Source organism: Dromiciops gliroides, chromosome 3 (genome assembly GCF_019393635.1).
Source record: "Dromiciops gliroides isolate mDroGli1 chromosome 3, mDroGli1.pri, whole genome shotgun sequence".
Classification (NCBI taxonomy): domain Eukaryota; kingdom Metazoa; phylum Chordata; class Mammalia; order Microbiotheria; family Microbiotheriidae; genus Dromiciops; species Dromiciops gliroides.
Genome location: NC_057863.1, coordinates 644,718,660 through 644,728,474, shown reverse-complemented (window position 1 = coordinate 644,728,474; position 9,815 = coordinate 644,718,660). Strand labels below are relative to the sequence as shown.

At 53.8% G+C, this 9,815-nt stretch overlaps 1 protein-coding gene across 1 annotated transcript in view; it reads right to left on the bottom strand.

Moving 5' to 3' along the window:
* Positions 1-687: 687 nt before the first annotated feature.
* AXL (AXL receptor tyrosine kinase) overlaps positions 688-9,815 on the bottom strand; it is a 20,301-nt gene continuing 11,173 nt past the window's right edge. Inside the window, exons 8-20 of the mRNA XM_043998102.1 lie at positions 9,800-9,815; positions 9,553-9,703; positions 9,256-9,282; positions 8,400-8,532; positions 8,094-8,188; positions 7,700-7,795; positions 7,221-7,298; positions 5,287-5,379; positions 4,715-4,836; positions 3,455-3,564; positions 2,947-3,106; positions 2,711-2,847; positions 688-1,892 (exon numbers count right to left, since the gene is read on the bottom strand). The exon at positions 9,800-9,815 is cut by the window's right edge and continues 124 nt beyond it. Of these exons, the coding sequence (XP_043854037.1) occupies positions 1,547-1,892; positions 2,711-2,847; positions 2,947-3,106; positions 3,455-3,564; positions 4,715-4,836; positions 5,287-5,379; positions 7,221-7,298; positions 7,700-7,795; positions 8,094-8,188; positions 8,400-8,532; positions 9,256-9,282; positions 9,553-9,703; positions 9,800-9,815 (1,564 nt within the window). The 3' untranslated portion in view covers positions 688-1,546. The remainder of the gene's footprint in view (positions 1,893-2,710; positions 2,848-2,946; positions 3,107-3,454; positions 3,565-4,714; positions 4,837-5,286; positions 5,380-7,220; positions 7,299-7,699; positions 7,796-8,093; positions 8,189-8,399; positions 8,533-9,255; positions 9,283-9,552; positions 9,704-9,799) is intronic.

Below are 9,815 nucleotides of genomic sequence, written 5' to 3'. Positions count from 1 at the left end.
CACGAAAACAAAGACCTGCTGCATCAATTTGGACACCAGCGAGCTCAGGCCAACGCATCCACCAGAGCTCTGCGTCTTACTTCTCGGCGCCACCAAGACTTGCCACCAGAGGGCATCCGGGCGCTGGCAATCTGTTTCCCAAGTCGCCGCCCCTAGGAATGTGCGTGAATCTGAGTGCCCCTGGGTGCTCATGTCTGTGCCTCTCTTGTGTGTGCACGCATGTGCACCTGCGCCTGGCATGAGCGATGAGAATCGCACGTGTGTCTGTTCCTGTTCCTCGGTGCATCTTTCTACGTCCCTGTCTTTCTGTACATCTGTCTTAGTGTGTCCCCATCTCTGCTTTTGCATGTCGCTAGTGGAGCATGTATCTGCCTCTCCACTAGGGTGGGCTTCCTGCCTCTTAGATGTCTGTCTCTGAGTGTGGGTCCCTATTTCTGTGCACGTCTCTGAGTGTGCCACTATCTCTCTGTAGAGCTGTCTCTACTCTAAATTGTTCCCAACTTTGAAAATCACTGTCTCCATGTGTCTCTATTTCTATCTTTTTTGGCATAGATGTCTCTCTGTGTCTAGCTGTGCCCCCTTTTCCTTTATATCTCTGTCCCTGAGTGTCTCTCTCTGTTATCTCTGTCTCTGTGAATACCTTTGTCTAGCTGTGTGCAGGGAAGACAGGAGGCAGATATTGGTTGGTACAAAATGTTTATGGGAGGTAAACTAGGCCCTAAAAGTGAAAGGGGAAGGAGGAGGGAGACCCAACATTATACAAATTCTCTGTATGTGGGGGAAGGGACTGGCTCAGGGGGGCAGGATGGCCCTGGGAAGGTCATCCCTAATGCATTGCACAGAGCTGGGGTGGCATACCCCAAGGGGGAATGGAACTGTGGGGGCCAAGGACAGAGATAGGGAGAAAGGAGGAGGTGGATGAAGATGGAGGGAGATGGGAAAAGGGGTACAGAGATGGGAGAGTCAAGGAGGGGAGCAGGGAATAGGAGAAGGATAGAGATGTGCAGGGCCTGGGGAAGGGAATAGAAAGAAATGGGGAGAGATGGGAAGAGACGAGAGGATTGCAAAAGAGAGAGATGGAAGATGGGGAGAAAAGAGGGGAATGAAGAAAGGGAGAAGGCTAGAATGAGGATGGGAAGAGATGGAGAAAGGGATGGGTCCAAGGAATAGGGATTTGGAGGACTGGGGAAAGAGAAAGATGAGGGACAGCAGGAGAGGTCAGAGACAAGGGACATGGGTGTAGGGTTTTTTTGTGTTTTTTTTTTTTCAGGGCAGTTGGGGTTAAGTGACTTGCCCAGGGTCACACAGCTAGTAAGTGTCAAGTGTCTGAGGTCAGATTTGAACTCAGGTCCTCCTGAATCCAGGACTGGTGCTCTATCCACTGTGCCACCTAGCTGCCCCTACGGGTGTGGTTTGAAGGGGTCTGAAGAGCAGGAGTTGGTGGAAGGGCCCAGGGGTCAGGGCTGGGTGGGTGAAGCCAGGAGTGGAATCCCCTGGCTTGCCCAGTGGCAGTGCCTAGCTCAAGGTGGGGTGTGAGGGGCCTCACTTAGGCCCCTTCCTCCTGACCAGGAGGTGCAGGTGGCCCCCTGGCTGTGGGCATTGGGGCCCCGGGGGCTGTGGAAGGGCAGAGGACATATCGTCCAGCTGGGTGGACGTCGGCAGAGGTGACACAGCTACAGTGGCAGGAGGCCTTTGGGGCTGGCAGGGGGCTGGCTTGGGGGCTGCCGCCAGCTGCCCCAGCGGGTTCCCCATCCATGTTGACATAGAGGATTTCTTCAGGGTCCTGGGAGGGGGGAAGACCCTTCAGTGTTATCTCCAGCTCTTCTCGCAGTTCTGCAAAGGTTGGTCGGTCCCTGGGGCTCAGGGACCAGCAACGGGACATCAGCTCATACCTGGTGGGGAATCAGCGGCTGAGAAAAGGAGGCCTCGGAGGATAGGGGTGAGGCAGGGAAGGAGGGGTAATACAAAGGAGGCTCTGAGGGTCTGGGGGCCTCAGCCTGAAGTTAGGGGGGGATCTCCAGAACTTTGGGGATATTCAGCCTGGGTCTCAGGGGTCCAGAGAAGGTTTCAGGGTGTTTGGGGGGGGGTAATGATGGGATCAGAAACCATACAATAAGTAATGATCAGAGCAGGGATTGGAACCCAAGTCTTTGTCTTCCAAGTCCGGTGCTCTTTCCACAACACTGCGGTCTAAGGTACAGGCCATCTAGGGAGGTCTGGGAGGGATTTAGGTCTGGGACAGAGAAGTCGAGGGGTCCTGGAGGTCCAAGGCTCTTGATGAGGTTGGCAGACTTTGGGAGGTGTCTAAGGACGCTTTGGGGCCTCTGCACATATTTAGGGCATTCTCTGGAGGTCCAGAGGTTTTGTAAGTGCATCCCTAGAGCTTGGTAGCTGGTGTGTTTGTAGGGTTTGGGGGGTATTTAGAAGAATGAATGGGGGAGGAAGTTCTTGAGGACATTCCTGGTGCCTGGGGGATGTCTTTGGGGATGCTCAGAGCCCTGGGTCATTCAGTGTTTTAGTTTGTAGGTGGATTTCAGGGTCTCTGTGTTTGGGGAGTGTTCAGGATCTTGGGGTGCTTTGTGTACACAGGGAGTCTCTATCAAACATTTCAGGATATTGGGGGGATGTTCAGGGCCCAAAGTATTTGGGGGAAATGGGGAATGCTCGTGATAAGAGGGAGTTTGGGGATGGGGGAGGGGCAGCATCTTACAGTCCATCCAGACAGTCGGCCGGCTGCTTGAGACGATGGCCTTGCCTCAGGTAGTCGTAGATCTCACTGTTCTCCACCCCCGGGTAGGGCGTTTGGCCCCGAGTAGCAATCTCCCACATGGTCACCCCAAAGGACCACTGAGGGACAAGGAAAGCAGGAGAGAAGCCAGGGATTAGCGGAGGTCCTCAGGGATCCCTTGCTCTTTGGCCCCCCCATGGCCACGCCCCTCTACACACCACATCACTTTTGCTGGTGTAGACACGGTCAGCCAGGCTCTCAATGGCGATCCACTTCACTGGCATTTTGGCAATCCGGCCCTGGCGGTAATAGTCCCCATTGTAGATCTTCTTCGAGAGGCCGAAGTCAGCCACGCACACGGACATGTTCTCGTTCAGCCTGTGGGGACAGCGTGGGGACCTCCGCCTTTACATCCTTCTCTCTGAGCCCTGACAATTGCCCCGTTGATTTCTCTAGGCTCAGTTCTTCTTCCCAGGGGACAAAATAAGTGCACTGGGGCCTAATTAGGGTCATTCCCTGTCCCCTCCTTTCCCCAGTCAGTCCTGAGATTATTCCAGGACCCCAGAATGTCTCCTCTCTAGAGCTCCTCCAGCCTCCTTGGACAGGCCCCAAGCTCTGGCCTGGGGTGGTATAGCCTCTTCTCTCCCCAGGCTACCATTTCTCGGCCCCTCCCATTGTCCTGGGTGTCTTCTCCCTCCATACACACAGACACGCAGGAGGGCTCACATGCAATTCCGGGCAGCCAGGTCTCTGTGAATAAACCTCTTGGTGCTTAGGTAGTCCATACCACTGGCGATGTCTGCCATGAACTTCACCAGTGTTTGAGTTGGTAGGAACTGGGCAGAGAGAGGGGTAGTGGGAAGCATGTGAGTGAGGGCAAGGCCTCTGGCCACTTCCACTTCCCAAGGCCCTCCTCCTAACTGAATTTCCCCCAATCACACTTCCATCTTTTTAGTCTTGGGCTAATCCAAGCCTTGCCCCAACTCCCCAAACCCTGTCTTCCCCGCTGGGTTCTGGCTTCCTCGGTGGCATAATGAAGGAGCCTCTTCCAACTCCAACTGGCTCTAGGTTATGGGCCGTCCCAGCAGAGATGTAGTAAGGGATGCTGGCACCTGGGGCCACGTGGCCCCCTGCTTGAGGATTTGAGCATGGAATGGGCATGTGCTTGTGGTCCAGGAAAAGAGACAGATGGATAGAAACACAGACACGGAAGTGGGGGGGGGGGAGACAAGACTGAGGAGCTGTTACTGAGGTAGAGAAGACTGAGAGCCAGATACTGAACTTCCAGAGAAGTCAGAGACAAGAGGCCCTGGGTTCTGGTCCTGCTCAGCGTGGTCCTGGCTGTGTGACCCTGGTCAAGTCACTTAACCTCTCAGTGCTCTAGGCATCTTGGGAAGACTGACCTGCAGGCTCTGACCTGCTTTGATAGAGAAAGGTTCTTACCAGGAGCCCTCTATACACTCATGAAATCCTAGGTCCATTAAGAAAAAAAAGAGGGCTCTAGATCTAGAGATCCATTCTAACTGTGCTCTTCCACATTCTAATATTCTAGCTTCTATAGTTCTAGCTTCTTAAGTTCTATGAATGTGTGTTTTAAGACTTGGTGATTTTAAGAAGCCTCGGTTCTGGGGCAGCTAGGTGGCACAGTGGATAAGGCACCAGCCTTGGATGCAGGAGGACCTGAGTTCAAGCCCAGCCTCAGACACTTACTAGCTATGTGACCCTGGGTAAGTCACTTAACCCCCATTGCCCTGAAAAAAAAGAAAAGAAAAGAAAGAAAGGAAAAAAAGAAGCCTCGGTTCTCTGGTTACCACCCTCCCTTCTCCCTCTCTTTTCTCCCTTCCCTCCATGCCCCTCATCCCAGTCCCTTCCTTGGGCCCCCTTGAATCCTGGGTGCAAAGCCTGGCTCTGCTACTTTGAGCAAATCGCTTAACCTCTGTGGATGGCCTGCTCCTCCGACCCTACCCCCCACCCCAGGTTCCTCACCATAGGCTGGTCCCCAAGTCGTGAATAGAGCAGGAAGCTGTGCAGGTCCCCATGCTTCATGAAGGGTAGAATGACCACAGGCGAAGGGAAGCCCTCACACTCAGAGCCCTGGAGGCAAACCCCTGATGCCCACCCCCGCAGTAGGAAAGCCCCTTAGTCTCTCACTTTTGTGGGTTACCCCCAAAGGCACCCCACCCAGCTTTTCCCCCTGGCCACTGGCTCTCTGTAGGCAGAGGGGAGGGGAGCAGAGAAGCTAAGGGTTGAGGAAGCTGGTTCCCAGGGTTTGTTTCCGGAGCCCAGGGGCTTGGAGGGGAGCAGCTATTTCTGGGAGAGGTCAGGGGTTACATCGCTGCCACATTCCCAGGCTGGGGGGAGGGGCGTGTGGAGAGAGGGGCTGCGGAGGATGGATGGGGGCTGTGCAAGGACCTGGACCAGCCTCCATGCAGGCTAAAGCATAGACCCAATCCTTCCCTTCCCTTCCCTTTCTTTCCCTCCCCTCCCCTTCCCCCAGATTTTGGGGTCTCCCAATTCTCCATGTGCCAGCCTCTCCCTTCTCCTGTCCTCCAACTCACCAATGAGCCTCATAACGTTGGGATGGTCAAACTCCTTCATACAAACTGCCTCACTCAGGAAGTCCTCCATCTCTGACCGGGTACAGATGGCAACTGGCCAGGACAGGAGGGAAGCTTGCAATTAGAATAATGGCGGACGTTTCTATAGCACCTGTGAGGCAGCTACTAGAGAGATGCTGCCCAGGCATCCCTTGCCACACTCATTTTTTTTTTTTTTTGGTGGGGCAATGAGGGTTAAGTGACTTGCCCAGGGTCACACAGCTAATAAGTGTCAAGTGTCTGAGACTGGATTTGAACTCAGGTCCTCCTGAATCCAGGGCCGGTGCTCTATCCACTGCGCCACCTAGCTGCCCCAGCCACACTCATTTTACAGAAGTGGAAACTGAACCTCGAAGGGGAAGTGATGTGGTTGTGCCCCTACAGCCAGGCAGACACAGGGTCTGGACTTTGGTCTTCCTGATTCCAAAGCCAACGCCTTCTCCACCATGCCTCCCATACTTCTTGGGGTTTAGACACAGAATGAAACCTAGAGGTTATAGGGCCATAGATGAGGAGGTGACCACAGAGCTTATCCTTTTCACAGACAGCTTGGCGTAGCAGGAAGGGTGCTGTCTCTGGAATCAGAGGACCTGAATTCAAATCCTGCCTGGGTAATCTTAGGCAAGTTACTTAGATTGCCTGCCTTCAGCTTTCTCATCTGTAAAATGAAGGGATTGATCCCGACAGCCTCGAAGTCCCTCTCACATGACATCACTTTCCCCATCACTGGGCCTTTGTATAGGTAGAACTCCCCCTTGCCCCCAGCCTTGCTCTGCTCCTTAGAATCCAGAGCTTCCTTCACAGGAAAGATCAAGGGCCATCCCTATCGGAAGCCTATCTTCCTCTCCTCGTGCTCTCAGTGCTGGAAATCACTTTGTATGCATTTTCTGCCTCTGCCTCTGGCTTTTTTTCTCTCTGTCTCTTGTCCCCCTTCCTTTCTTAAAAAGGTATTTATTTGTTTGTTTGTTTTGTTTTGTTTTGTTTTTTGTCAGGGCAAATGAGGGTTAAGTGACTTGCCCAGGGCCACACAGCTAGTAAGTGTCAAGTGTCTGAGGCTGGATTTGAACTCAGGTCCTCCTGAATCCAGGGCCAGTGCTCTATCCACTGTGCCACCTAGCTGCCCCTTAAAATTTTATTTTTAACATTCATTTAAAAAAAGTTGAGTTCCAAATTCTCTTCCTCCTGTCCTTCCCTCACCCATTGAGAAGACAAGTAACATGATATTAATGTGTCCCACAGAATTGTATATATTTTATACTCAAGTTATTTCCTCCCAAATAGCATGTAAACTCCCTGAGGTCAAGGACTGTTTTGTTTTTTGCCTTTAGATCCCAAGTTCCCAGGTCTTGGTACATAGTAGGTACTTGATAAGTGTTTGTTCCCTCTTTCAACAAGCCTTTATTAAGCACCTACTATGTGCCAAGCACTGTATTAAGTGAACATTTGTAAAATGTTCAACCCTCACAACGACTTGTGAGGTAGGTACTCTTGTTCCCATTCTATGGTTGGAGAAATTAAGGCAGAAAGAGGTTAAGTGATTTGCCCAGGGTCACCCAGCTAGTTGCCCGGCACCCAGCACTGAACTATCTAGCTGCCTCCAGGAATGGAAGGAGCAGCGCTGGGATTTGAACCCACATGGTCTGATTCCAGGGGCTGTGGTTGGGGGCTGGTGTGCAAAGCGGAAGAAGGTAGGGGGTTGGGCAGCTAGATGGCAAAGTAGATAAAGCACCAGCCCTGAATTCAGGAGGACCTGAGTTCAAATCCGACCTCAGACACTTGACACTTACTAGCTGTGTGATCCTGGGCAAGTCACTTCACCCTTATTTCCCCGAAGGAAAAAAAAAAAAAGAAGACAGGGGGTTGGAGGGGCAGGGAGGAGAGAGGTGGAGACTCACTCTTCATCGTTTTCACAGCCACTTTGAGGATGGAGTCGTCCTGGTTCAACTGACCTTCCATGACAGAGCCAAATTCCCCTAGGAGTGGGAAAGAGAAAGAGGGAGGCAGAGACAAGAATGAGGGAGGAGAAGGAGGTGCGTGGGGGTGGGCCCCTGAGCCCAAGCAGAGAGGGAGGTGCCCGAGCGCAGCCTGGGTGCCCAGGGGTGACCGCCATGTTTGTTTGTTTGTTTGTTTCTTTCTTTCGCAGGGCAATGGGGGTTAAGTGACTTGCCCAGGGTCACACAGCTATTAAGCGTCAAGTGTCTGAGGTCGAATTTGAACTCAGGTCCTTCTGAATCCAGGACTGGTGCTTTATCCACTTCGCCACCTAGCTGCCCCCGACGGCCATGTTTCTTATGGAATAGTGGAAAGGGATTGGATTTGAGGATGTAGAAGGGAGAAATCAAGGTGGGGTCGGGAATGGTTCGGGGAAACTCACCTTCTCCTAGGGTCTTTCCCAGGGCTACCTTATGCCGGTCCACCATTACATCTCGAAGCTTCTCTTTCAGCTCTTCACTAATGCCCAGGCTGTTTACTGAGAGCAAAGGAAGGGCCAGGAATTGGGGCATTAATCTACCCAAAGCACCACGTCAGTTCCCTACCAGGAGTAAAATCCCTGAGGGCAGGGACCGTTAAAAACCAAACAACCCAACTAACAGCTTTCTCCTGGCCCAGGGCTGAGTAAACAAATTCTTGTTGATTGATGAAAAGTATTGGGCTGAGTTAGGAGATTCCTGCAAATTCTTTCCCCTAAGATATTCCAGAAAGCCAAGATTCTAGAGCTTCCGTGGCAATCCCCAGGGGAGGCATCCTAGCCGCCCCTTGTCTCTTACGGGTAGCTTCAGTAGTGCGTCGGCTGTAAGACTTCCGGACCCGGTACCGGACCACAAGCTCTCCTCCGCGTTCCACAGTGGGCTGAAAGACTTCCCTGGGGAGATCAGGGTGGGAGGTGAGGGCAGAGCCCCAGCAGGGCCATCGGAGACGGAGCTAGAAGCCCGGGTCCTGTTGGGTCCGTGGGGCCTCCCCACCCCCAAACTCCTCTTCTACCCGCTGGGTCCTCGGGGCTCCTTCTGACACAAATCCTAGGTCTAGGATTTGATGGCTGTGTCCCAGGCCTGGGGAGAAGGACTCAGGCTTACCCATAACGTGTTTCCTTCTTTCTCCGGTGGAAGAGGAAGACGGTGAGGAGGAGTACACAGGCAGCAGCTGTTCCGGCCCCCACAAGCACGTACCACCAGGGCCAGGAGAAGGCAGGGGCTGGGGGGTCCTTCACTGCAGGGTGTTGGGGGGGGTCATGGAGAAGCAAAGACCCTTTCTGGGAGGAAGCCCTGCCCACACCACCAGAGACCCAAGGAGACAGGAAGAGGGAAGGGACCTGGGATGGGATGGGGGAGTCGGGAGGACAAGGGATGTGCAATGAGTCTTTGAGAGAAGTGAAATAGAGATGCAGGAAGACAGGCTGGTAGGTGTGGAGGAGGCTGATTGGCGGGTGAAGGGCCAGGTGTGAGGGAAGGGTGTGTAATGGCTGATGGGTGTGGTCCGCAGCCCAGAGAGGGAGTTCGAGGAACAGGGGGACCTCTGTGATGGGGCACACGGGTTTGTAAGGAATGGCACAAGGCCATGAAGAAGGGCCAGTGGGGAGCATAAGGGAGGTGGGGCTGGGGCAGGAAGATGGGCAAAAGAGTGGTTGACATAGCTGCTGGAGCTGTGCTCCAGGGGCTGGAGGTTGTAGGGAGGGTGAACGTGTCTGAGGAGCATGGTAGGGGTTTGAGGCCTGGGCAAGTCATGCTGGGGGTAAATAAGGGGTCTCCCAGATTTCAGGAGTGGTTGATGAGGTACAGGATTGGCATCCAAGGGAGCTTCTCGAATGTGCAAAAGGGATATGGGCACCATGCCAAGCTTTCCAGGGACACCCTGGAAGAGGGGACTTGAGGATCAAGCCAGGGCCAGGCAAGGGGGATGTGGGCACTGGAGGCCCATGCAGGGGGCCCTTACCATGCTGATGTACTGGCTGCCCATTCCCTGTGTGGAGAGAAGAGGAGAGGGGAGGAAGGGGATCAGGCTCAGTGTGGAAAATGGAGAGGGGTAGTAGGGGTCAGAGCAGGCAAAGTTGCCTTGGTGATGAATAGGGCATGGGGTGGAGGATAGGCTTTCTCTTTTGATGGCTTATATGAGGAGCCTCAGGGGCAAGTCAGGATGGATCTGATGGATACATTTGGGGTCTCATATCTGGGCCAGGTTGGGGAGTCTCAGGACTGGGTTTATGGGGGGGTCCAGTCCCAGGGGCGGTACCTGGTCTCCAAGGCTCCAGCAGCACAGGCACGCTCCAGGGCCCATCACCAGCTGTGGTGTAGGCTGCCACCCGCAGGGTTAGGTTGGGCAGCACCCCTTCCCCCCGAAGTTCCAGGGTCACTTCCCGTCTCAGTCCTGCATCCATCAGCACCTGGGAGATGGGGAGGGCAGGGAGAGGAATGAGGATGGAGGCTCAGGACCCTCTCCCCCCCGCCCTGTTCTCTTGCCTGGCTGAGCCAGTGCCCACCTCGGCTGCATCCTCT